Source organism: Felis catus, chromosome B1 (assembly GCF_018350175.1).
Source record: "Felis catus isolate Fca126 chromosome B1, F.catus_Fca126_mat1.0, whole genome shotgun sequence".
In the NCBI taxonomy this organism is placed as follows: Eukaryota; Metazoa; Chordata; class Mammalia; order Carnivora; family Felidae; genus Felis; species Felis catus.
The window spans coordinates 96445604-96473340 of record NC_058371.1 but is presented as its reverse complement, the minus strand read 5'-3'; the positions used below and the strand labels follow the sequence as shown (position 1 = coordinate 96473340).

General features: G+C 35.1%; 1 protein-coding gene across 17 annotated transcripts in view; it reads left to right on the top strand.

Annotated features, from left to right (window-relative positions):
- Positions 1–27737, top strand: part of LARP1B (La ribonucleoprotein 1B) — a 129163-nt gene that overhangs the window by 57398 nt on the left and 44028 nt on the right. Inside the window, exon 12 of one of the 17 annotated variants that reach the window (XM_045055882.1) lies at positions 7072–7173. The exons of the other annotated variants lie outside the window; for them this stretch is intronic. Coding sequence (XP_044911817.1) covers positions 7072–7125 — 54 coding nt within the window. The 3' untranslated portion in view covers positions 7126–7173. The remainder of the gene's footprint in view (positions 1–7071; positions 7174–27737) is intronic. 17 annotated transcript variants of the gene reach the window in all.

The window sequence follows — 27737 nt, the reverse complement described above, 5'->3', positions numbered from 1 at the left end:
TGTAACTTACCAAAACTTACTGGAAAAGAAAATTGATATAAACGTTTTTTTTTTTTTTAAGTTTATTTATTTTGAGAAGGGGGAGGGGAAGAAACAGAGGGGGACAGAGAATCCCAAGCAGCCTCCGTCCTGTCAGTGCAGAGCTAGATGTGGGGCTTGAACTCACAGTTCGTGAGAGTCACAACCTGAGCTGAAGTCAGGAGTCAGGACGTTTAACCGACTCAGCCACCTAGGCACCCCAATGTAAACAATTTTTATAAATCTGAAAACTTGGCTTTATTAGCAAGGTTTTCTGAAATTGGAATAATTCCAACAGTGCACAAGTATTTCCAGTGAATAGAGCTAATAGTACTCAAATATTTGTTGAATGAATGGAGAAAAAAGAAATACTACACTTACTTTATTAGAAGAGCATAACCTTGATAGTGATACCTGGAGAGAACATGAATGAGAAATTCAAGAGAATATGAATGAGAATCAAGCATTACAAGTTATCTGGGTATAAATATTTTAAACTTTTAGCCAATCAAATTTATTGTTTTTAAAAAAAGAATAACCAGATTTTTATTTCAATAGTGCAAATTAATTGTAAATCACCTTGTGAAGTTGAGAAATTAGCCACTGCAATTCTCATGAACAGGTTAGAGAAAGATTGTGATCACCTTAATAAATGCAAAAAATACATTTGATAAGTCAACATGCATACTGGAGGTATTTTTTGCAACAGAGAAATAAAAATAAAATATCTTCAACCTCATAAAGGGTTTCTGCAAAACCTTCTACAAAACAAACATTCTGAATGGTGAAATGTTGAAGCTAATCTCTTGCAATCAGAGTAAGACAGAGATTCTCACAGTCAAATCTATCAAATACATTGGATATCCTTCTTAGACCAGTAAGGAAAAACAACCAAAATAAGGTTAAGAGCTAGAAGGAAGAAGTAAACATGAATATTATAAAAGAAAATACAAAGGTATGGCTAAGCCCAGCCATGTTCTTGCAAATGGCAAAGATCTCATTATTTTTCATGGTTGAATAATATTCCATCATATATCTATACTACTTCTTTATCCATACATCTGTTGATGGACTCTTAGGTTGCTTTCATATCTTGGCTATTATAAATGATGCTGCAGTAAACCTATATCTTTTCGAAGTAGTGTTTTTCTTTCCTTTGGATAAATACCCAGAAGTAGAATTTCTACTTGTAGTAATACTACATGTACTACTACATGTAGTATTTCTGGTTTTAATTTTTTGAGGAACCTCTATACTATACTGTTTTCTGGCTATGCCAGTTTACATTTTTACCAACAGTGCACTTTTCTTCACATCCTTGCTAACACTTGTTATTTCTTGTCTTTTTGTACTGGACATTCTCACCAGTGTGAGGTGATACTTCATTGTGGTTTTGCTTTCATTTCCCTGATGATTAGTGATGCTGAGCATCTTTCCATGTGTCTGTTGTTCTTCTGAATGTCTTCTTTGGAAAAATGTCTACTTAGGTCTTGTGTCCATTTTTAAATAATATTGTTTGTTTTTTTGGTGTTGAATTGTAGGAGTTCTTGATATAGTTTGGATATTAACCCTTTATCAGCTGTATCATTTGCAAATATTTTCTCCCATTTAGTAGGTTGCCTTTTTGTTTTGTTGATGGTTTTCTTTGCTGTATAAAAGCTTTTTAGTTTGATACAATCCCAAGTTTTTACCTATAGTGACTTCCAAGATTCTATTTTTAATAGTATAAAACAATCATGAAGAATCTATTTATTTTCTATGACTGCCATAACAAATTATCACAGATTTGGCAGCTTAAACTAACGTGAATTTATTATATAATTTTGTAGATAAGCAGTACAGGTGAAGTCAGCTGGTTTCTCTACTCCAGGTCTACAAGACTGAAATCCAGGTGTTCCTGCCTGAGGTCTTAGCTGTAGATTTTATGTGAGAATCACTTCCAAGTTTATTCGCATTGTTTACAGAATTCAGTTCTTTGTGGCTGCATGTAGAGTTGAGGTCCTTCATTTCCCTTTTGGCTGCCTGGAGCCTTTTGACTCCTTTAGACCACCTGCATTCTAGGTTAGATTGCTCTGTCAGTCTTCAAATCAGCAACAGCTTGTGGAGCCCTGCTTTTCATCTGTCTTAGTTTTTCTTCTGCCACATCTCTTCTGTCTGGTTGGAGAAAATTCTCTGTATAATCCAGAAAAAACTCCCTATCTTCAGGTCACTAAATAGAAATCTGAATTACACCTGCAAATCCCTTTTTGCTGTTTATTTAACATAATTACATTTTATAAGGATTGGGATCTGGATGTTGTTAAGGGACCCTTCTGCCTACCATAGGGTAGATCCTTAAAAGGTAGAATTTTTTTAAAAGGTAGAAATTTTAACCAGACTTTTAAGAAGATTATTATAATAATTGAAAGGTGTTACGGAAGACATAAGTAGGAAGAGAAATACTGAGTTCATCTTTGAAAGATCTGGTGGGTAGTTTTCCCAAAGTCAATTAAAAAGTCAATTAAATACCATTAAGTATTTCAATGGATTTTCTTAAAGGAATTTGATAAACTGATTCTAAAATTTATATGGAAATGTAAGGGACAAGAAACTCCTCATATTCCTAAACTTGTTTTAGCAAATTAAAGATAAGGACTATAGGAATGGAATAGGAAGTCCTGAAACAGTTGCATGTGTATATGCACAGTTGGTAAATGACAAGTAGGGTTAAAGATCAAAGAGAAAATCTGATTTTTATGTATGTGTGTTTCTTTGTTTCTTTTTTATCTTTTTGAGAGAGAGTGCGAACAGGGGAGGGGTGGAGAGAGAGGGGTACAGAGGATCTGAAGCAGGCTCATGCTGACAGCAGAGAGCCTGATGCGGGGCTCAATCTCACGAATTGTGACAACTTGAGCTGAAGTTGGACACTTAACTGACAGAGCCACCCAGGTGCCCCGAAAACCTGATTTTCAATATGTGGTGCTTGGAAAAATTGTGTGGAGAAGAAAGTGAAATTACAGATTTTTGCCTTCTAGTGTCATTCAGATCTACTCCAGTGAAAGGCAAAAGCAAAGACCTGTTAAGGGATAATAGTAAAAGATCTTCATGATCTCAGAGTAGGGACAGGTTTCTTAAGTGAACACAAAATGCACAATCATAAAGGACAAAATAAAAACATTTACCACAAAGAATTAGTTATTACACATCAAAAAGAATGCCTATGTAGTTCATGAAATTAAGAAAAAATAGTTTCCATTCATGATGTGATAGGTATTATAATAGGGGGTGCCTGGTTGGTTCAGTTGGTAGGGCATGTGACTCTTGATCTTGAGGTCATGAGTTCAAGCCCCACGTTGGCCGTAAAGATTACTTAATGGAATTTTAAAAAAATGTACAAATCAATAAAAGATTCAGTAGAAAACTGATCATACGACATGAACAAGCATTTCACAAAAGATGAAGCCCAAATGATTGAAATAATGAAAAGGTGTTCAACATTATTAATCAGGAAGATGCAAATTAAAATGTCAATGAAATGTTCCATAAAACCCATATGAGCAAAGTTACAACATTGGAAAAATTTTTGGGAGTATTTGGAACAAGAAACTCTTTAATATGTAGGAATAAAAATGTAAAACCATCTCTTACTGCTTACCGTCTCTACTTAAGAATATGCTTTTGAGTTTCATTGTTCAAGTATTAACCATATGTGGTTACTGAGTTTTCAAAATGTGACTAGTCCAAAAGGAGATTTTCTTTAAATATACAATATTGGATTTTGAAGGCTTAAGAGGAAAGAATATAAAACATCTCAATGATTTTTATAATTATTGCATATTGAAATGATAATATGTTTAGTTAAGTAAGATACTAAATTTTCACCCTTTTAAAAATCTTTTTTTTTAAGTTTATTTATTTATTTTTTGAAAGAGGGAGGGAGAGCATGAGTACAGGCAGAGAGAGAGGCAGACAGAATCCCAAGCAGGCTCCACACCGTCAGCACAGAGCCTGACATGGGGCTTGAACTCACAGACTGTGAGATCATGACCTGAGCCGAAATCAAGAGTTGGATGCCTTAACTGACTGAGCCACCCAGGCTTCCCTTAAAAATCTTTCTTTTTTTTTTCTTTATTTTTTTTTGTGAGCAGCAGGCAAAAGTTTATTACAATATAAGATTAAAAAGGAAGAATAGTAGGAAAGCTCTCTTTACAGAGGGGATTTTTGAAAGTGAATGCCCCTAAAAATCTTTTTAACGTAGCTACTGGAAAATTTTAAATTACTTGTGGTTTCCATTTTGTTTATATTCACCAGCACTTCTCTAGAGGAGCTTAGAAGTGTTCATCAGGAATAATACATGACAGTACAGCAGAATGTTCGTAATATTCACAGATTGGAAATAGCCAAAATACCTATCAGCAACTAACTGGACATATTATGGTATAGTAAACAATGCATAAATTATAGAGTAGTAAAAATGAATTACAGCTATAAACATCTTTATCAATGAATCTGGAAAGCAGCTGAGTGCAAGAAGTTAAGAAAGGTTGTGTATAGAATATGATTCCATAAAGGTTAAGGGATGGCTCAGTTAGTTAAACATCTGACTCTTGGTTTCAGCTCAGGTCATGATCTCGCAGTTTGTGAGTTTGAGCCCTTCATTGGGCTCTGCACTGATGCTGCGGGGCCTGCTTGGGATTCTCTGTCTCTCCCTCTCTCTCAAAATAAATAAATAAACTTAAAAAAAAAATTCTAAAAGAAAAGCCAGGAATGATTAATCATGTAAGTCAGAATTTGGGTTGTGTTAGGGAGAGGGACTAGGATACACAGGGGTTCTAATGTATTAACAGTGTTGTGTATCTAGTTGTTGCATGAATGTTTTCTGGGAAGTTGCACATGTATGTTTAATACATTCTTCTGTATGGCATGTTTCATAACAATACTTAAAACCGGGCTAATATGAATAGGGATGTGTGAGATAAGAAGAGACGAGCCAAAGTGGAATAATTCTCTTCTTGGAACTGCAGGGTTATTGCTCTTTGGGCTAAAACTCAAGGTAGGTTGAACCTGTCTTTTTTCTTTTTTCTTTCTTTCTTTCTTTCTTTTTTTTTTTTTTTTAACATCTAACTACTCATTTTCTTGTTCAGTGGTCTGCTTGGGGTAGTGGTGGAAACTTGAACAGTGGTGAAGGCATTATTAATAGAAGACATACAGATAGGTCCTCCATCCCAGATGTGTCTCTTTTTAGTCATATTGCTGGCTGGCCTCTGGGCCCATGAGGCTCAGGAATTGTCCAGTCTACTATCTCTCATGATACCTCCCCCTAATTAGAAATCTTTAGTTTGAATCTGCAGAACAAGGGAGAGAAACCATTACAACCAGTTCCTTAATCATTGTACTCTCTGTCCAAGTTGCTTATGTGGAAACCTAAATATGCTCATACCTTTGTTTCCAGCATTTCAGGGAGAACCTTCAAATCAAAAGCTTCTGAATCACATCAGTCAGAGTGCTTACCTCATTTTTAGGTTCATAGCATTTGCTGTTGTGCAGTATGCCAGCTTTGTCCAGTACTTCCTGGAGTATTATGTGACATTATCACTGGTGGTCTAAGTGTCCATTTCCAGAGTTCTCCTTGGAGAGAGAACATTTCCAGTTGCTGAATAATCTAGACTGCAGAGACGTTGTTGAGAGAGTTCACTGAATGTGGGTTCTCTCTTCTGCCTTGACCCAGATAATGTTCTGGAATTGTGCATACCCAGTGGCTGCTGCTCGCTCTTGATTTTGCTGACTACTTCACTGTCTTTTGCCACATTCCCCTTACGAATGCAGGAGGGCCCTTCTCTGTATTTGTTGCAGATAGTGAGAGGAACTTCAACTGTGGTGAAGTCTTTGTATATAGCTGGAAATGGTGTAAAATTTGCTAGGACCTAACACATCATCACCTAGCAGACAATCACATCATACTGACTTGGCAAGAGGAGAGTCATCTAAATTTTTCCTCACCACCAATTGAGCTGTTCCTTTTCTCACTAGGAAAGAACACCAAGTTGAGAACCTCTCTGGCAAAACTGAGGTCTATTGTTGATCAAGAATCAACTTGTGTACAAGTTCACTGAGTACAATTTTGGACCAAAACTAACTTTTGTGAAACTCAGATGGGGATCGTTCTTCTCTACCTCATAGGGTTGTAAAGACTTGAAAACTGTAAAGACTGGGCATGTTTGAGAAAGAACAAAGGCCATATAGTTATGTGGGACCAGTAATAATTAATGACTGATACCAGTGGAGGGGAGACCAGGAATTTAAAGATTGCAGAATCTACAGGCTTTACATAGAAATTAATGACATCAAAGTGTAGTCTGTGGAGTTCTTCCTGGGTGCCACAGTGTTAGACATTTACATGATTAGTCCTTTTGTGTTTTTAAAATGCAAAACTCTAGATTCTTCTTCCTAATACCTTACTCTGAAAGACTTTCTCAGATCACTTTCCTCTCATGCACATGAGGCCCTAAATCAACTGTAGTCACTCTCTAGAAATATTTTGAGGGGTGCCTGGCTGTCTCAGTTGGTAGACTGTATGACTCTTGATCTGGGGTTGTGAGTTCAAGCCCCACACTGGGGATTTAGATTTAAAATCTTAAAAAAAATAAAATCTTAATTTTTTTTTTTAATGTTTTGAATTGACATCCTGCTGGAGAGACAGGTGAATCTCAGGATACCTGATTTCAGGTTTTGCCTCATTATTTAAATTCCAGCCATAATTCCTTGAATACATTAGTTTCTTATTTTAACATACATACGTCAAATATGGTAGCTTTATAATAAATTAACTCTTTGCCAAGGATTCAATCATTAACATATATTTTGAGTGCCTGCTATGCGCCAGATGGTTCTGGGAGCTGGGAATGTGGTAGTGAACATGACTGACTATTGAAAATGCAATCTCCCAATAATTTATAATGATGGTGTTGTTGGGAGTAGGGTGGGTGGATGGAGGTATTTAGACCAGAAAATCTGTGCAATAGATAACTACTATAATTGACCATTGAATTTAGTTATGAGACTCTTCATAAACAGGAAAGAAGAAACTTGCTGAGTTACCTCAGTGGAACAGTTTGGGAAAAAATCTGAATGAAGAAATGACTAGTGGAAATATAAGTATAATACATTCAATTGTATGTGAGTATTAAATATTATATAGAATAATATGAGTATTGAACTTTGGTATAAAATATTGGAGAAATAGTACCTGAAAGGACATAAGCAATCATTGTGTGTGTGTGTGTGTGTGTGTGTGTGTGTGTGTTAGTATATTTTTAAAGAATGGAAAATACTGGAACATTTTACATGGTGATGGTGATAGGAATGGTTGAGTCGAAAGGGGAAGTTGAAAATATAAAGGGGATAGAAAAACTAGGCTAAGTTCTCAGTAAGAGTCTGGCTAGGACTCAGAACACGTGGATCAGGATTTGTCAGCCTCAGCCCTATTGACATTTTGAATCATAATTCTTTTTTGGTGCAACATTGGATGGTTAGCATTATCCCTGGTCTCTACCCTTCAGATACTAGTAGCACCCTATCCCCACAATAAAGAAAAATGTACCTTTAGAGAAGCTGTGGGGTAAAATCACCTTTAGTTGAGAAGCATTTATACAGAGGTATTGGCCTTTCAAAGTGACTCTGTTCTTTATCTGGAGAGAAGCAGAACATGAGTGTGGGGGTGCTCGTAGATTTGGTGGTGGAAATATGAGGGAGTGAATTCCTTCTCAAACCTTTCTCAGTGAATTATGGGTCAAGGTTATGGGGCTGGTGAGAGTGTTGAGAGTGATGAAGATAAAAAGTCATTTTTGTAGAATGAAAGATTAGAGTTCTTAGAAAAATCAGAGATTCCTAGTGAGCAGTGGGAGACTAGAGGCTATTTCTTTTGGAGGAAGTTTTACTATAGAGGCATGAGAACAGAGACCAGGCAGAGGAAAATGGAGTACCATGGTACTGAGATTATTACAGACTTATTTCTGAAACTGTTGAATAAAAGACCATCTAGATCTTACTTGGTCTTGAGCATTTGGCTTTCCCATTAGACCATATTCTCTTGCTTTTCCTCCTACTTCTATAGCCACTTTTTTTTTTTTTTTAGTTAGATTTACATACTTACCTTCTCTTTGTTCCTTAAATGCCAGTGATTCCTAGGCTTATGATTTAAGACCCTCACTACTCTTCCTAGGCAGTCTTTCTTTCTACTCAGGGCTTCATTCATGACTGTTGTTTTAATCCCAACTCTTTTATGTCTAGATTAGATTTTGATTCTGAATTTCAGTTACAATGTATCTAGGTATTTCCTGGGACATTTCACATATTTGTCCTAGAGGCCTTGAAAAATCAACATACCCAAAACTGAATTTATTAGCTTCTTGATTCAAAAGTCCCCTCTGTAGCTCCTTTTCCTCCCCACCAAAAATCAAAACTCTGTGTTGCTCTATGATTCCTATCCTGGTAATTGGCTCAATGATCCCTGAACATTGGCATGGGTATAGCCCTCTTGCCTCACATTAGTCTGTAAGCCTCATTTATACTCTCATTTTTCATGAATTCTTTCGTATCTCTTTTCATTCTGTCACCCTTATTGCTCCTCTGTCTGTACACTGAAATACTTGTTTCCCAAAGATACTCTTCCTATCTCTAAGCTTTCCCATATGTTTCTCCAAAGTCTTGATATACTCTTGCCCATCATCTTTGCTAGACAAACTTCTATTCATATTTCAAATTTGGACATCAGCTTCTTTGAGCATCCTTTCCTGGTCTCCACTTCCTGCCTTTTCCCACAGCACGTTATATAAACCACTATTACAGCAGAATACAAGTGAAGGATGTTGATTCAAGTGTTCTGTTTATGATTATATATATGGCTAGGTTCCCAGATGATCCCTCTGTGGAAAATAACTAAAAATCCTACATAAAATTATTGAAAAAAATTTACAAAAAAATAAGGTATACTCACTAATTCCACAGATAGACTGAATGTGAGAACCTAGAGAAAGAAGCTCAGTTGAAGAACAGGCATTTCCTCAGAGGGCATGTACTAAGTAAAGTGAGCTCCATTTTGAAATGCACAGCCTTATGACCATGGAACAGGAGATAAAAACCCAAGTGAGGAAGTAAAATACGAGACGAGGCTATATCTTCAGTGTGATTATGAACTAGAAATGAACTCATCCACTCAAATGAGGCGTAAAGAGAAGAAACTATAACAAAACTTGCATGTCTGAATCTTGGTTCTGAATGGAGGCAGGTGGAAAGTGCTCTGAGAACTAACCATGTGATGGTAGTCATTTATGTATATGCAGTTCAAATTCCTAATATATTAGTAGTCTGAAAAAAAGTTAAAACTAACAATATAAAGCCATTCTAGACTGTTAATAATCATAGGTACCTGACATAAGCAAACCCATATCCTCTTTGGGGGAACTTATTTCACAGGATGGCAGACTCTTCTGTATAGGGCTGGATAGTAAATATTTTTGACTTTACCAAATATTTTGGCCCATTGGTTGTAGTTTCCTCCCCTGAATGACTTCATTCCAAGCCTCAAAATAGTTCACAAAGTATTTTTTAATGTTTTATTATTATTATTATTATTATTATTATTATTTTGAGAGAGAGAGAAAGAGAGAGAGAGAGAGTGAGGTAGGGGCAGAGAAAGAAAGAGACACAGAATCTGAAGCAGGTTCCAGGCTCTGAGCTGTCAGCAGAGAGCCTGATGTGGGGCTTGAACCCACGAACCACAAGATCATGACCTGAGCCAAAGTTAGATGCTTAACTGACTGAGCCACCTAGGAGTCCTACCACAAAATATTTTCTGAAGAAATAAGTAGCTCAGAGAAAAAAATTATGAAACACGTAAGGAAATAAGATACCAAATGCATTATTACAGCTGAAATAACAGCAGAAAGAAACCCAGATACTTTGGATGTTGGAGTTCCCCACTCACAGAATATCAGTCACAGAATATAATAAATGTTTTACATGGTTTAATTAATAAACGATGAGGTAAAAAATATGGGAAGGGGAAAATCAAAATGCAGATTTGAAAAAAGGAACAATTCCTATAAGTGAACATTCATTTAAAATTAAGAATTCATGGTTGGATTTAATAGAGGTGAGACAAAGGTGATGAGACATTGAAGATTAGTAAATTGGAAGAGAGGTCGGTAGAAACTACCTGGAATAAAACACAGAGTGAAAGGGAAAGTATGAAAGACAGCCAGGAAATGGAGTTAGAAGATCCAGTGTACAGATACAACTATAGTTCCAGAAAGAGGAGGGAGAAAGCAGAGCTGGGGCAATAAATGAAGATATAGGGCTAAGATTTTTCTAGAATTCATGGAATGTAAGTTTGATATTTGAGTTTATTTCAGAAATAGGCTAATTTAACATTAGGAAATCAATTTGCCACATTTAGAGGTTAGAAGAGAAAATTATAAACAATAAATATAGCAATAGCATTCGATAAGCTTATATATATATTTATGATTTAGAAAAAAGAATTTGCAAAATAGATGTATCTGTAACCTAAATAAAAATATATTTTATTTAGGAACCTGCATTTAACATTATACATAATGGTAAGAATTTTAAAACATTCACTTAAAGAATGGGATGAAGTTAATAACTATTTGGAAAATTCTAGAAATTTAAAAATATTATTATTATTAGTCTACAGCAAGATTCCTAGATATAAAATCAATATGTAAAAATATTTTTGCCTTTCTTTGAGCAACCAGAAAAATGAAAGTTTTAAACAGGCTACTGTTTATAGTAGCATCAAAATGTAGTAAGTAGGACTCAGTTATAACAAAAGATGTGCAAGATTTTTGTGCAGAGCATTATAAACTTTATTAAAAAGATACTCAGAGATTTAAATAGAGATGCTATCTTCATAGATTGTAAGAATTAACATTGTAAAGATGATCCTCAACATCTTGATTTATATATTCATTACAGTTCCCAGTGTCCTCCCCCATTCTTTCTTTTGTTCCCTTATTATTAGGAGGAGCTGATTCCAAAATTTATATGCAAGTGCAAAATGTTAAAAGTAGCAAAGACACTTAAAAGAAAAAGTGCAAAGTTGGCTTGCTCTACCAGATTTTAAGACTTTTTGATAAAGCTACAATAATTACAATAATGAGGTGCTCATAATGCATTTATAGATAATTTCAAAGAATGAAGAACAAGGAATAGTTTAATTATATTCAGACATAGGATGTATGACACAGGTGGCTATATTGCAAAGGGGAAAGAACGCATTACTTAATGATTCTGAGTCAATAAGATACTTTTGTGAGGGAAAAAAAAAGGAACCCTGCCTTCAACTACATTTACATTAATTCTAAGTGGATTAGAAACCTAAATGTGAAAGGCAAAACAATAAACCTTTTCTAAGAAAATATCTCAAATCACTTGGGAGGGTTTTTTCCATAAATATACAAACATAGAGGGTTTTTTTTTAATGTTTTATTTATTCATTTTGAGAGAGAGAGTACAAACCCTCTCTGAGAGGGGCAGAGAGAGGAAGAGAGAGAATCCCAAGCAGGCTCCACACTCTCAGTGTAGAGCCTGACGTGGGGTTCAAATTCACAAACCATGAGATCACAAACATAAAGTTATTGATGCATTTTATATCATTAAACATAAGTATATTCATAAATAATTGATTAATTTTAATATATGTTTGCATTTACTTGTGAAATTTTTTCCTTTCATAATTCTCTTACTCTTGATTATGGCCTTTTCTTTCCAGTTGAAGTATTTAATGTTTCTTATAAGCCTTGGTTGGTGGTAATGAACTCCTTTAACTTTTGTTTGGGAAACTTGTTCTTTTGAGAACTTCTGAGAAATTTGGGAAACTTCTTCTATTCTGAATTGTAACCTTGCTGGGTAGAGTATTCTTGGTTGCAAATTTTTTTCCTTTTGGTACTTTGAGTATATCACAATACTCCCTACTGGTCTACAACATTTCTGCTGAAAAATCAGCTAATAGCCTTACAGTGTTCCCATTGTATGTAACTGTTCTTTTCTCTTGCTAATTTTAAGATTCTCTCCTTATCACTACCTTTGTGCCATTTTACTTATTGTGTGTCTTGGTCTAAACCTCTGTGGGTTAATTTTGTTGAGTGGTCTCTCTGTTTCCTGGATCTGGGTGTCTCTTTCTTTTTTCGCATTAGGCAAGTTTTCAGCTCTTACTTTATTAAATAAGTTTGCTTCCCCTTTTTCTTTTTCTGGGATTCCTATAATGAAAATGTTATTATGCTTGATGATGTCATTGAGTTCCCTTAATCTCTTCTCATTTTTTATAAGTTTTCCTTTTTTACTTTTAAACTTGGTTGCTTTTTATTACCCTGCCTTCCAGATTGATGATTTGTTCTTCTGCCTCTTCTAATCTGCTACTGATTCCCTTTAGTGTATTTTTTATTTCAGTATACGCAGTATGGAGGTTAAAGCAGTAAAATCAATTATATTTACAAAAATCAGTCAAGGGATTCATGAAGTAAAAGGATATGAAGGATGAAATCATATACATAAAATGTAAGGGGGTGAGTAAAGATTTAGTGCTTTTAAAATGGGTTCAAACTTAAGTGACCATTAGTTTAATATAGTCTGCAATATGCATAAGATATTATATATGAACCTAACATAACCACAAATCAAAAACGTATAATAGATACAAAAAATGAAGAGGAATCCAAGCAAAGCACTAAAGAAAGCTATCAAACCACAAAGGAAGAGAGCAAAAGAAGTACACAGAAAAACTATAAGAACAGCCATAAAACAAGTAACAAAATGACAATAAGTACATACCTATCAATTATTACCTTAAATGTAAATGGATTAAATGCTCCAGTCAAAAGACAAGGGATGACTAAATGGATTTTAAGAAGGAGACTCACTTCAGACCTAAAGACACATGCAGAGTGAAAGTGAAGGGAAAAACATTTTTCATGCAAATTAAAGCGAAAAGAAAGCTGGGGTAGCAATATATATATATATATATATATATATATATATATATATATATATATATATATGACAAAATAGACTTCAAAACAGAGACTGTAATGAAAGACAAAAAAGGACGTTGGGAACGACCCAACAAGATGATATAGCAATTGTAAACATTTATAATGCACCAAACATGGAAGCACCTAAACATATAAAGCAACTATTACTAGAAATAGAGGAGGAAATTGGCAGTAACACAGTAATAGTAGGGGACGTTAACCCCATTTACATCAATGGATAGATCTTGCAGACAGAAAATCAAGGAATCGGTGGCTTCGAAGGGCATGTTAGACCAAATGGACCTAATAGATATGTTTGTAACATTCCATTCATAAAACAACAGGATGCACATTCTTAAGTGCACATGAAATAGATCACATGTTAGGCCAACAAAACAAGTCTCAATAAAATTTAAAAATTTGAAACCATCTTTTCTGACTATAACAGTGTGAAACTGGATATCAACCCAAGAAGAAGTTTGGAAAGAACACACATACGTGGAGGCTAAATAGCATACTACTAAACAATGAATGGGTCAACCAAGAAATCAAAAAAGAAATGAAAAAAATAGGCAAAGGACAATGAAAACACAATGGTTCAAAAACTTTGGAATGCAGTAAAAGCTGTTCTAAGAGGGGGGATTATAGCAATACAGGCCTACCTCAAGAATTAAGAAAAATTTCAAACAACATGACTTTACACTGAAGGGAGCTTGAAAAAGAACAAAGCCCAAAACCAGTAGAAGGAAGGAAATAAAGAATAGAGCAGAAATAAATAGAGAGCAAAAAAGTAGAATAGATTAATGAAACCAGGAGTGGTTCTTTGAAAAGATAAACAAAATTGATAAACTTTTAGCTAGACTCGTCAAGAAAAAAAGGGGACCCAAGTAAATCAGAAATGAAGGAGAAATCAGCAACACCACAGAAATGCAAGATTGTAAGAGAATATTATGCAAAATTACATACAAATTAGACAACGTAGAGGAAATCAACAAATTTCAAGAAACCTATAACCTTTCAAAACTGAATCAGGAATAAAGAGAAAATTTGAACAGACCAGATACCAGCAATGAAATTGAATCAGTAATCCAAAAACTCCTGAGAAACAAAAGTCCAGGACCAGATGGCTTCACAGGTGAACTCCACCAAATGTTTAAATTATTCCAGAATATTCCAAAAAGTAGAAGAGGAAGGAAAGCTTCCAAATTCATTCTACAAAGCCAACATTACCCAGAGACTAAAACCAGGTAAAGACACCACAATAAAACTACAGGATAATATCTCTGATGAACATAGATGTAAAAATCCTTAATAAAACATTAGCCAACTGGGGCGTCTGGGTGACTCAGTCAGTTAAGCATCTGACTTTGGCTCAGGTCACGTTTCATGGGTTCAAGGCCCATGTTGGGCCCTGGCCTGACAGCTCAGAGAGCGTGGAGCCTGCTTTGGATTCTGTGTCTCCCTCTGTCTCTCCCCCTCCCTTCTTCTCTCTCTCTCTCAATTTCTCTCTCTCTCTCTCTCAAAAATAAACATTAAAACTTTTTTTTAAATATTAGCAAACCAAATCCAGCAATATATTTTAAAGAATTATTCACCATGATCAAGTGGCATTTATTCCAGGAATGCCAGGGTGGTTCAGTATTCACAGTCCACATGACGCATCTTATTAACAAGAGAAAGGATAAAAACCTTTTGATCATCTGAATAGATGCAGAAAAAGCATTTGACAAAGTATAGCATCCATTCATGATAAAAACTCAACAAAATATGTTTAGAGGGAAAAATACCTCAACATTATAAAGTCCGTATATGAAAAACCCACAGCTAACATCATCCTCAATGGTGAAAAACAGAGCTTTTCCTTTAAGATCAGGAACAAGACAAGGATGTTCTCTTACCACTTCTATTCAGCATGGTACTGGGAGTGCTAGCCAGAGCAATCAGATGAGAAAAAGAAAAGGCTTCCAGATTGGTAAGGAAGAAGTAAAATTTTCATTATTGGCAGATGACATGATACTATATATAGAAAAACCCTAAAGAATCCAACAAACCGGGGCGCCTGGGTGGCTCGGTCGGTTAAGCGTCTGACTTCGGCTCAGGTCGTTATCTCGCAGTCCGTGAGTACGAGCCCTGTGTCAGGCTCTGTGCTGACAGCTCAGAGCCTGGAGCCTGTTTCAGATTCTGTGTCTCCCTCTCTCTGACCCTCCCCTGTCCATGCTCTGTCTCTCTCTGTCTCAAAAATAAATAAAGGTTAAAAAAAAAAAAAAAAAAAAAAGAATCCACCAAACTAACTACAAAAATAACTGATGAAAACTGATGAATGAATTGAGTGAAGTCACAGGATACAAAATTAATAAACAAAAATCTGTTGAATTCCATTACACTAATAATGAAGTAGCAGAAGGAGGAATTAAGAAAATAATCCCACTTACAATTGCACTAAAAAGAAGAAATATCTAAGAATAAACTTAGCCTAGGAGATTAAAGACCTGTACTCTTAAAACTATTAAACACTGGTGAAAGAAATTGAAGATGACATAACAGATGAAAAGGTATACTGTACTCATGGATTGGAAGAAACAATATGGTTAAAATGTCTATACTACACAAAGAAATCTAGAAATTTAAATCTTTATAAAAACACCAACAACATTTTCCACAGAACTAGAGCAAGTAATCTTAAAATTTGTATGGAACCACAAAAGACCCCAAGTTGCCAAAGCATCAGAAGAGTATGCTTTGCATCTGGGTGGCTCAGTTAATTAAGTCTCTGACTCAATCACAGCTCAAGTCTTGATCTCAGGGTCATGAGTTCAAGCCCCAAGCCTACCTGAAAAAACAAACACAGAAAACAAACAAACAAAAAACAAATATAGAGGTATCACAATCTCAAATTTTAAGTTATACAACAAAATACAGTAATCAAAACAGTATTGTACTGGCAGAAAAACAAGACGCCTAGATTAATGGAACGGAACAGAGATCCCAGAAATAAACCCATACATATATGGTCAATCTACAATGAAGGAGGCAAGAATATATATATTTATATATTCTCACCTATATATATGTATACATGTATTCTTATACACACACACACACACACACATATACCATATAAAATGGAGAAAACACCATCTTTTAAACTAATGGTGCTGGGAAAACTCGACCACTTTTTTACATCATACACAAAAATAAACTCAAAATAGATTAAAGACCTAAATGTGAGACCTGAAACCATAAAACTCCTCTAAAATATAGGCGGTAAGTTCTTTGATATCAGCCATAGCAATCTTTTTTCTAGATATGTCTTCTTAAGCAAGGGAAACAAAAGCAAAATTAAGCTATTGGAACTACACCAAAATAAGCTTTTGCACAGTGAAGGGAACCATCAACAAAACAAGACAGCCTCCTGAATGGGAGAAAATATTTGCAAATGCTATATCTTATAAGGTGCTAATATTTAAAGTATATCAAGAATTTACATTAAACACCAAAAAAGCAAATAAGCCAAAAATGGGCAGAGGACTTCATTAGATATACAGATGGCCAACAGATACATGAAAAGATGCCCAACATCACTAACCATTAGGGAAATGTAAATTTAAAAGCCATAATGAGATATCATCTTATACCTGTCATAATGGCTAAAATAAAAAACACAAGAAATAAATGTTGGTGAGGATGTGGAAAAAAAAAGGAACCCTGTGCACTGTTGGTCGGGGTGCATGCAGGTGCAGCCACTGTGGAAGACAGTATGGAGGTTCCTCAAAAAACTCAAAGTAGACTTCCATATGATCCAGTAATTCCCCTATTGGATATTTACAGAAAGAAAATGACACTAATTCAAAAAGATATATACACCCGTATGTTTATTGCAGCATCATTTACTATAGCAATGATATGAAAGCAACCTAAGTGTGCACTGATAGATGAATGGGTAAAGAAGTGTTATATATGTATATACAGTGGAATATTACTCAGCCATAAAAAAAGAATTAGTTCTTCCATTTGCAACAACATGGATGGACCCTGAGGGTATAATGGTAAGTGTGATAAGTCAGAGAAAGATATACCATAACATCTCACTCATGTAAAATTTAAGAAACTTAAAAAAGAAACTAAAAAACAGACTCTTAAATACAGAGAAAAAAGTGGTTGTCAGAGGGGAAGTAGGTGAGGAGATGGGTGAAATAGATAAAGGAGGTTACGTGTATACTTATCATTATGAACAGTGAGTAATGTATAGAACTGTTGAATCATATTGTATACCTGAAACTAACATTGTAAATTCTACTTTAATAAAAAAATTGTTTTTAAAAAACAACCAAAAAAGTATTCTTTATTAAAGAATACCTAATGGAAGATGGGGTATTAAAAGATAATTTCCAAATTGAGAGAATATATTTTAGAATATATAAGACCTAAAATGCCTGTCCAGAGTGTGTCAGAATTCTTAAGACTCAATAGGCAAAGACAGAAAGCCCCATTTAAAAATGGCCAAAGACTTGGATGTGGTTTTTGGAAAAGTGGAAATCCAAATGGCTAATAGACAAATGAAAAACTTATTTCATTTTATTTAATAAAACCTAATTATTATTAATTAGGAAGATGTAAGTTAAAACACAATAAAAAGTGTTTTCATATTAACAATATTGTTTTATGTTCTCAGTGTTACTCTTCCTTTATCATTGATTTTTATTATCTATTATTTCTCCCTTAAACCACCCATCAGATACATATATGGTTTTAAGTACAGTCCCACATCATAATATGCACATGTAAATTTATCATGCATATAATAATGTTAGGATCATATTTATAAAATATTCAAACGTTTTGCTGAAGCACTTGAGTAAGTTTATGAAAATTCTAACTTGGTGGCTCTTTCTGTTCATGGTCATCTTTCTTCTTAGAGGTTCATTTTTTTTTTTTTTTCATTTTTTTTTCAACGTTTATTTTTTATTTTTGGGACAGAGAGAAACAGAGCATGAATGGGGGAGGGGCAGAGAGAGAGGGAGACACAGAATCAGAAACAGGCTCCAGGCTCTGAGCCATCAGCCCAGAGCCTGACGCGGGGCTCGAACTCACGGACCGCGAGATCGTGACCTGGCTGAAGTCGGACGCTTAACCGACTGCGCCACCCAGGCACCCCTTAGAGGTTCATTTTTAAAATAATTCAAATGGTGTTTATGGTTCCCAGCTTTATTTTTAAAACATAAAATCCCTTAATTGTAAAATTAGGTCCTTAAAGATTTGGTGTAACTATACTTGTTTGGACATTACTTTCCAGTGGTCAGGACATTGCTAAAGTGTATATATCCCGTTTCCTTATGTGATTTAGCATTTTAGAGTTTAAGTACATTAGTACCTATGTTCATTGAGTAGAATAGCAGTTGCATTGCTGGCACATTACAGTTACTGTTATTGCTGCACAAGTATAAAACAAATTTCTAGAAGTTAAACGTTAGTGATGGTACTTTACTGAAATTGAAGATTGTTTGGGCAGGTGGGATGGGACTTGACTATGAAGTGTCTTGAAAGCTATGTAGGAATTTAAGGAGCAGTTGCAATTCTTACAAAGTGGTGTGATCAAAAGATGATTTAATAAGGTTTAATCTAACAGAGGCAATAGCATAGGTCAGAGTAGGTCAGAAATTGAGTTTAAAACTCATTTCTAATAATCAAGGGTGAAATGAAATGCTGAGCCAAAGGGACTTTTTCTTTTCAACACACATTCATTAACAACTGATTATGTTCTAGCCTTTATGAGAATGAAAAAAAAAAATGCCAAATTGGGCAGAGATTTAAAAAAAATTTTTTTTAAATGTTTATTTATTTTTGACAGAGACAGAGCATGAGCAGGGGAGGGGCAGAGAGAGAGGGAAACACAGAATCCGAAGCAGGCTCCAGGCTCTGTGCTGTTAGCACAGAGCCCAAAGCGGGGCTCGAACTCACAGACCGCGAGACCATGACCTGAGCTGAAGTCAGATGTTCAACCGACTGAGCCACCCAGGCGCCCCAAGGGCAGAGATTTTAAAGAAACGATTCATAGTACTGGTGTGATAGAAATAGAAACACTTAACAAATAAAAACCGGGAGGAAACAATATTGAGATCAGATTTGGAAATGTGTTGATGTCATGTTGTGTATTTATGTAAAATGTCTTTTATCCTCTCTCTAAATACTAGTGATGATAAGAAAGCCTCAGATGTAGATTTTAGTATTTAGTATAGAAGGGAGAACTAAAACTGGGAAAATGATTGAACTTTTAAGGCATAGAAAAACAGAAGAGGAAAACAAAAGAGAAAAGAATGTCCACTAGTAGTTATTAGGAGAAAAAAAATAGATGTAGTTATGTATAGTTTTGCTTGAAGAAGCCAAGAAAGTAAATGGTTTCTGGGATCATGATCTACAAAGGGACATATTCTGTCTCAACTTTAATTTTTCTTTACATTGGTTTCTTACTTTTTCTAAGGTCATATTCATCCTTAAAAACTTTACTTAAGTGTTCACCCCCTTCCAGCATTGAGATTGCAACTCATATTGATATAAATAGGAGGTGAGAAAGTTGAAGCACCAAGTGTTCTTTCTAGAAACTTGGCTGAGGAGAACCCTTCCCTTCCTGTTTCAACTCCCTCTCTCATTCTCACCAGTATGAACTATAGATAAATGTATACTTCTGAAATGTAAATGTCTGAAAGACATTTTATTAAAGTGTATTATTTTTATAAATATTATAGACATGTTTCTGTATCAGTTATATAAATATGTATTTTACTCCCTCTAAGTCTTTTGTTTTGGCATGTTTCAAACCTTTGGAAAAGTTGCAAGAATAATACAGTGAACACAAGTATACCCTTCACCTAGATTCAACAGTTGTTATTAACATCTTATCACAATCACTTTGTGTATCTATATAAACATTTATAGATGTATATATTTGCATTTTCTGAACCATTTGAGAGTTAGTTGTAGACATTATGCCACTTTACCATTAAATATATTATCCCGTATTTCCTAAAAACAAGTGCATTCTCCTATATAACCATAATTATCAAACACAGGAAGTTTAGCATTGATAGAATGTTATTATCTAATATACAGGGCGTATTTAGATTTCCCCAACTGTCTTAATGTCCTTTATAACTTCTTTTTACTTTATTTTTTTTGATAACCAGCTCTAACCAATGATTATACATTGCTTTTAGAATTTTATATTTTAATGTTCTTTCATTTAGACAAGTTCCTCAGCCTTTTTTTTTTTTTTTCATGACACTGACATTTTTGCAGCATCTAGGTTAGTAATTTTGTAAAATGTCCTTCAGTTTAGGTTTGCCTGGTATTTCCATATGATTAGTTTCAGTTTAATTTTTTGGCAGAAATATTACATAGGTGATATTATATATTCTTCACTACATTACCTCAGGAAACATAATGATGTCAGTTCTAGAATTGGTCATTTGGTTATCAAGATGTGTACCATTGTAAAGGTACCTTTTTCTGTTTGTAATTTGTAAGTGATCTCTGGAGTGACAGTTTGAAACTGTGTTCCCCAGCAGTCTTCACTCAATGTTTTAGCCTCCATTGATGATTTTTGCCTGAATTAATTATTACTCTGGTGATTATATGATGGTAATTTTTCTCCATTCCCTTTATGTTAATTATTTAGCATTCTTCTGTAAAAAAAGAACTTTCTTCTCCACTCCATTTTACTTACTTACGTATATATTTATAGTGTCAGTGTGGACTCTGGAATGGATGCCTTTTCATTCCTGTCATTATTCATTTTGTTGTTCAAAATGTCTTCAATCTGGTCAGATTAGACCTCTCTCAAGATGACTCGTGTACCACTGATATATCCCCATCTCTTTAGCACTTTTCATACTTTATGACACAAGATGCTTTGCCCCTCTCTTTTTTCTTAGATGTCTATTTTTTTCACTACCTTAACCAGGTCTTCCTGGTTCTATCCTTGATCTCTTAATGACTTTGTTATCTTGTATTATGTTGTATGCAAGTGAGAGAATCTGGTCCCAGGTCTTTATCATTAATTGTATGCTAATAACTTTCCAATGTCTCTGTGGGGATCTAGCAGTATATAACTAGTCTATTAGATTTTCCAGCTGTCTGTCTTCTTCCACAGGCATCTCATTTATATATATTCTGTCTCCATTTTTTAAAAAAGGGACTTATCCCAAATTTGTTTCCTATATTTCCTGATTTCGGTTGGATGCCTCAGGACTCTTTATTAACTTCTAACTCCTAACATGCAGTTTGTCACTACATCCTATCTGTCCTTTCCTATTAATTCCTACTGTCTTACATTGGTTCTGGCCTGCATCATCTCTCCATGTGGTTTGTATACTTGGTTCTTGGCTCTAGTTTATTCTCTTTCTAGTTTTCCTCTTGTCAGAGTAGTCTTCCTCCTTCCTTTTTCCTTTCTTCCTTTACTTCCTAGCAAGTAAGGGAATTTACTATAAATGCAAGAAGCAGTGTTTGCTTACAGGCAAGTCTTTATATGAAACTTCAAACACTGACTTTGCATTTCTGTACTCCTATCTTTGGTGTACTTTTCCTCTATGTTAGCCTCATTTTCAGTCAGGCTTTCTCCATGAGGTTGCAATGATGGTACAGACAGTTTCAGGCTTACATGATTTTCAAAGTAAATGATCCCAAGGAAAAGAATGTATCCCTCAAATTTCTAAACTATACATTTGACCATTTCTGTATTTCTTCTTAATGCTATTCAGTGCTTCTCCCCTGCCCAAGATAAAATTCAAATTCCTTGGCAAATAATATTTAATGGTTTGGTTCCTACATACCTGTCAGTCTTCATTGTGACACTGCTTTCTGATTTAAAATTTATGCTCCATTAATACCAAGTTGCATGTGTTCCTTCTGCCTAAAATATCTTTTCATATGGTTTGCTTGCCAAACTCTCTTTCATCCTTTAGCTTGCAAAACCTAGTTCAAATATTACTCCCTTGGGAAAAATCTTTGATAGCTTTTATTGTTATCGACTCCAGAAAAATGACTTTTCTACCTTTGTGCCTCATATGTGCCTATTTTTAACTCTTACACTGAAGTGTAATAAATTTGTTTATAAATATTTCTTATCCCCTTTTTGAGCAAGGCAAGGTGTAAACTTGTAAAAAAAACAAAAGTTTAGTTGCAGATTGGGTAGTTCATGAGTCTTCCTGCTGAGAACTAGGAAAGTTGGTTTTTTTAAAAAAAATCTTTGTGAAGGCACAGTAGAACTAACAGTGTAGAAAAGAATTGTGTGGTCAAAATCTGGAAGAAGGAAATCTAAAGAAGACTGCCATCAGGGTCTGCATTTCCCTAGAGTCATCTGTCAGTTCCAGAAGAAGCAACTGAGAAGCTGAAAAAGAGATTAAACATACACACACACAACTCGTGGGACTAGAGTGACAAAAATTGGAATTCAGAAACCAGAGGGGGACCTCCAGCAAACCTTTTAGGCTTTGGGAACTCTAAAGGGCTATTTTTCAGAAATTAGGGTGAACTGGAAAAGATCTGCTATCAGTAGGATCAGCTTCTAATAATTTTAATCTTTTATTGAGCCAGTATTCTGACGTGTCTAGCCATTTGAGTGAAGCAAACAAATCCTTTCTGGAGGAAAATAGCATTCTAGGCCTCAGATTTTTAATAATGTCTGCCTCTCAAAAAAATCAGGCATATAAGAAGACAAGATGATGTGATAGAAAAAAAAAAAAAAAGAAACAACGAAAAATAGACCCATAAAGATTCAGATAACTATCAGACAGATCTTAAGTTAGCTATTGTTAATATTATTTAAAAAAACCCAAAGATGGAGAATTTAAGCAGAGAACTAGAAACTTTAAAAAAAGAACCAAGTAGAGGGGTGCCTGGGTGGCTCGGTTTAGCATCCGACTTTCTGCTCAGGTCATGATCTCGCAGTTGGTGAGTTCCAGCCCCACGTCACGCTCTGCTGACAGCTCAGAGCCTGGAGCCTGCTTTGGATTCTGTGTCTCACTGTCTGTCTGTCCCTCCCCCACTGCCCCCACCTCAAATATTTAAAAAAAAGAGAGAAAAAAAAAGAAAGAACCAAATAAACATTCCAGTAATGAGGAATATAATAACTGAGTGCAGTGAATTGGCTTAACAGTAGAGGTAAACTCAGAATTACTAAAGTAGAAGATAGGTCAAAAGACTCCAGAGTGAAGTCTCTAACAAAAAGATGGAAAATACAGAAAAGAGTATAAAAGACATAGGAGATACAGTCAAAAGGTCTAACATATACTCTATTGGCTTCTCAGAGGAGAGAAGAGAACGCAGAAATAATAATTGAAGAGATTATGGTTGACATTTTATCAAAACTAATGAGGGATAATTTAAGAAGTCCTAAGAACTCAACAAAGAATATAAATTTAAAGAAAACCACATGAAGGCCATCATTGTAAAACTGCTGAAAACAAAAGCCAGAGAAAAAAAGATTACTTAAAAAGCTACAGTTTTTAAAAAAATAAGACTTAGAACTAACTACTCAGCAGAAGTAACGGAATCCAGGAGATAATGGGATGATATAATCACAATACTAAAAGGGAACTAATGTTCAGGAATAAAGGTAAATCATTGAATTGTACACTTAAAATAAGTACATTTTGTGGTATATGAACTATATCTCAGTGAATCTGTTTAAAAATGAAGGTAGCATGGGGCACCTAGGTTTCTCAGTCAGTAAAGCGTCTGACTTCGGCTCAGGTCATGATCTCATGCTTCATGAGTTCAAGCCCCACGTTAGGCTCTGTGCTGACAGCTCAGAGCCTGGAGCCTGCTTGGGATTCTGTGTCTCCCTCTCTCTCTGCCCCTACCCTGCTCATGCTCTGTCTCTCTCAAAAATTAAAAATAAATAAGCATTAAAAGAATGAAAAAAAATGAAGGTAACATAATTTCAGACACATCAAAACCAAGAGAGTTTGTTTTCAGCAGATCTGCTTTAAAGAAAATATTAAATGGAGTTTTTTAGGCATAGGAGATATAGTCAAAAGATTTTGAAAATGATTCTAGAAAGAAGCTTGAAGATACACAAAAGAATGAAGAGCAATAATACGTTTGTGGATTTAAATAGATATTGACAGTAAACAAAGCTGGTGTAAGTCTAAGTGGATTTTTATGGCAAAAAGATGTATTGGGGCACCTGGGTGGCTCAGTTGGTTGGGTGACTGGCTCTTGATTTCTGCCCAGGTCATGATCTTACCGTTTGTGGGGTCACTATTGGCACGGAGCTTGCTTGAGATTCTCTCTCCCTCTCTCTTTCTTTCTCTCTCTCTTTTTTAATGTTTATTTTTGAGAGAGAGAGAGAGGGAGACAGAGTGTGAGTGGGGATGGGGAAGAGAGAGAGGGAGACACAGAATCCAAAGCAGGCTCCAGGCTCTGAGCTGTTAGCACAGAGCCTGATGCGGGGCTCAAACCCACGAACTGTGAGATCATGACCTGAGCTGAAATCGGATGCTTAACCAACTGAGCCACCCAGGCACCCCATCTCCCTCTCGCTTTCTGCCCCTCCCCAGCTCATGCTCTCTTTCTCTCTCAAACTAAAAAAAATAATTCAATATAAAAAGGGTCATAACTATGAATAGTTTAGTTGTCCCAGAAAATACAATAGTTCTAAGTTTGTATGCACCTAATAACATAGCATCAAAGTACATAAGACAAAAATTGACAGGTACAAAAAGATAAATTTATAATCACAGTGGGAGATTTTGAAACACCTTTCTTATCAAGAAAGGTGCAAGATGTAGCAAGATAAAAAAATATCAGGTTGTAGAAAATGCAAACAGTGCAGTTAACAAACTGCTTAATTGACATAAGTGAAATACTGCAGCAACATCTGTAGAATACACGTTTTTTTCAAGTGCACATGGACCTTGTACCATACACAAAGAATCAATTCTAGATATATTACAATTCTAAATATGAAAGGCAAAATAATAAAATTTCTAGAAGATAAGATACTATATGGTATTTAAGTAGGGAAAGATTTCTGTGTATGTGCTTTACTATTTGTTTTTATTCCCTCATGCTTCCCAAACTTTTTAACAATAGGATATGTTAATTTCATAATCAAATGAAAAATTATAAAGGTAAGATATATAACATCTTTAAAAAGGGGAAAGATTTCTTAAACAGGAAATTACAAAAGGAAATAACTTACAAAATATACTACATTAAAAAGAACTTTTTTTCACCAGAAGACACCATAAAAGAGGGAAAAGGCAAGTTCCTCTTTCCACAGAATGAAAGAAAACATTTACAACATTTTATAAAGAGCTCTTAAAAATCAATAAATGAAAGAAATATATAGAAAAATGAGTAATAGAATTGAACAGCCACCTCACAAAAGAGGCTATCCAAATAAAATATATTAAGGGTTTTTAGCATTATAGTAATTAGATAGATGCAAATTAAGACCACAGTGAGATTACACATAGATTTAGCAGAGTGGCTACATATTTAAAGTTTTTGAATTTTTGTTTTGAGATACAGATTTATAGGAAGTTGGAAAAATAGTACAGAGATGTCTAGTGTACTGGACCAGTTCTCTCCAAAATTTATATCTTACATAATTTAAGAACAACGTTAAAACCAGGAAATTGACATTTCTTACAAATGTGTGTGTATAGTGTTATGTCATTTTATCATGTGTAGACTCATGTGACTACTATCACATTCATGACAACGATTTTATCACCACACAAATCTCCCTTGTGCTATTAGACTCGTGTTCATGTGCCTCCACTCCACTGTTCCTAACCCCTAGTAACCACTAATCTGTTCTTCATCTCTATAATTTTGTCATTTTGAGAATTGTCTATAAATAGAATCATAGAGCATGTGACTTTTTGAGATTGATTTAAAAAAAATTTTTTTTTTAAGTTTATTTATTTTTGAAGGGGAGAGAGAGCATGAGCCGGGGAAGAGCAGAGAAAGAGAGATACACAGAATCCAAAGCAGGCTCCAGGCTCTGAGCTGTCAGCAGAGCCCGACACGGGGCTCGAACTCACTAACTGCAAGATCATGACCTGAGCGGAAGTCAGATGCTTAACTGACTCAGCCACTCAGGTGCCCCTGAGATTGATATTTTCTAATCATAATGCCCTTGAGGTCCATCCAAGTTGTTGTGTATACCCATAATTGGGTCCTTTTTTAGAATGGCTACATATTTTTAAACTGACAATATCAAGTGTTTGATGAGGCTATAGAGCAATAGGAGGGTCAATATACCGCTAGTGTAATGTAAATAGGTACAAGCACTGTGAAAAAGTATTTGGCATTTTCTACTAAAGTTGAAGCATACCACCTTATTCAACAATTCCAGTCATAGTAAACATTCAATAAAACATGTGTCTCTGTCACCAAAAGAAGTGTTTTGTAAAAACATATTTTTAGTAACATTATTTGTAATGGTTATAATCTGTAAAGGAACTGAATGCTCATCAACAGTAAAATTGATTTTTTTTTAATTTTATTTATTTTGAGAGGGAGAAAGTGTGAGTTGGGGAGGGGCAGAGAGAGAGGAAGAGAATCCCAAACAGTCTCTATACTATCAGTGTGGAACCCCATGGGGGGATTGAACCCACGAACCATGAGATCATGACCCGAGCTGAAGTTGGACGCATAACCAACTGAGCCACCCAGGTGCCCCAGTAGAATGGATTTTTTAAAATTATGGTGTGATCGTATGATAGAATACCACAGAGCAGGGATAGGCAAATTTTTTGTGTGAAGAGCTATATAGAAAATATTTTAGTCTTTATGGGTTATACGTTGTGCCAACTACCACTTAACTTTGCAGTTGTAGCAATGAAGCAGACATGCAATATGTAAGCAAATGGGTGTGGTTGTGTTCCAAAGAAACTTAACAAAAACAGATATGGCCTTTGGGGGCTGTAGTTTGTTGACCTCTGCTGTAGAGTTACAAACTATAAATGAATCTCATAAACATAATTTTATGTAAAAGAAACCATACATTATAATTCCATTTTTATAAAGCTCAAAACAGGCAAAATGAATCTATAGTACTGAAAACAGCATATTGCTTGTCTTTAGGGAGAGGAAGAGGGTAGTTATAGGAAGGGGTATGAAAGTTACTTCTAGGATGCTAGCAATATCTTTACCTGAATGGTGGTTACACAGGTCTGTTCACTCTTGATTACTCATTTAGATGTATACTTATGATTTATGCACTTCTCAAGTGTGTGTATGTATAAATGTACGTGTGATGCTTTAATAAATTAGTGTAAAAAATTAAAAGCAGAAACATACTGCTTGTGTTCCCATCAGGATAGAACTATATTATTCATCTCTGGCATATGATAATCATAACAGTAAATGTTTTCTTTTAAGTAGTAAGCTCTGTAGCAAGATGGGGACAGTGAGGAATAATGATTGAATTAGCTTGAAGAGCTTATTGAAGACTTTTGGGAAAGCAGTATTGGTATAAGGGCAAAAGCTGAGGCAATCCTTTAAAGCATTTTCATGAAAACAAGATCCTAGTTTAAAAGACTAGCAGGATCTAATGAGTGGTGTGAACTGACAACTATTCATGTTTGAAGGCAAAAGGGAAAGATTGGTTAGCTATTAAGAGCAAGGTACTATGACTATTTTGTAATGATGATATTTAGTTTGGTCCATCTGACAGTT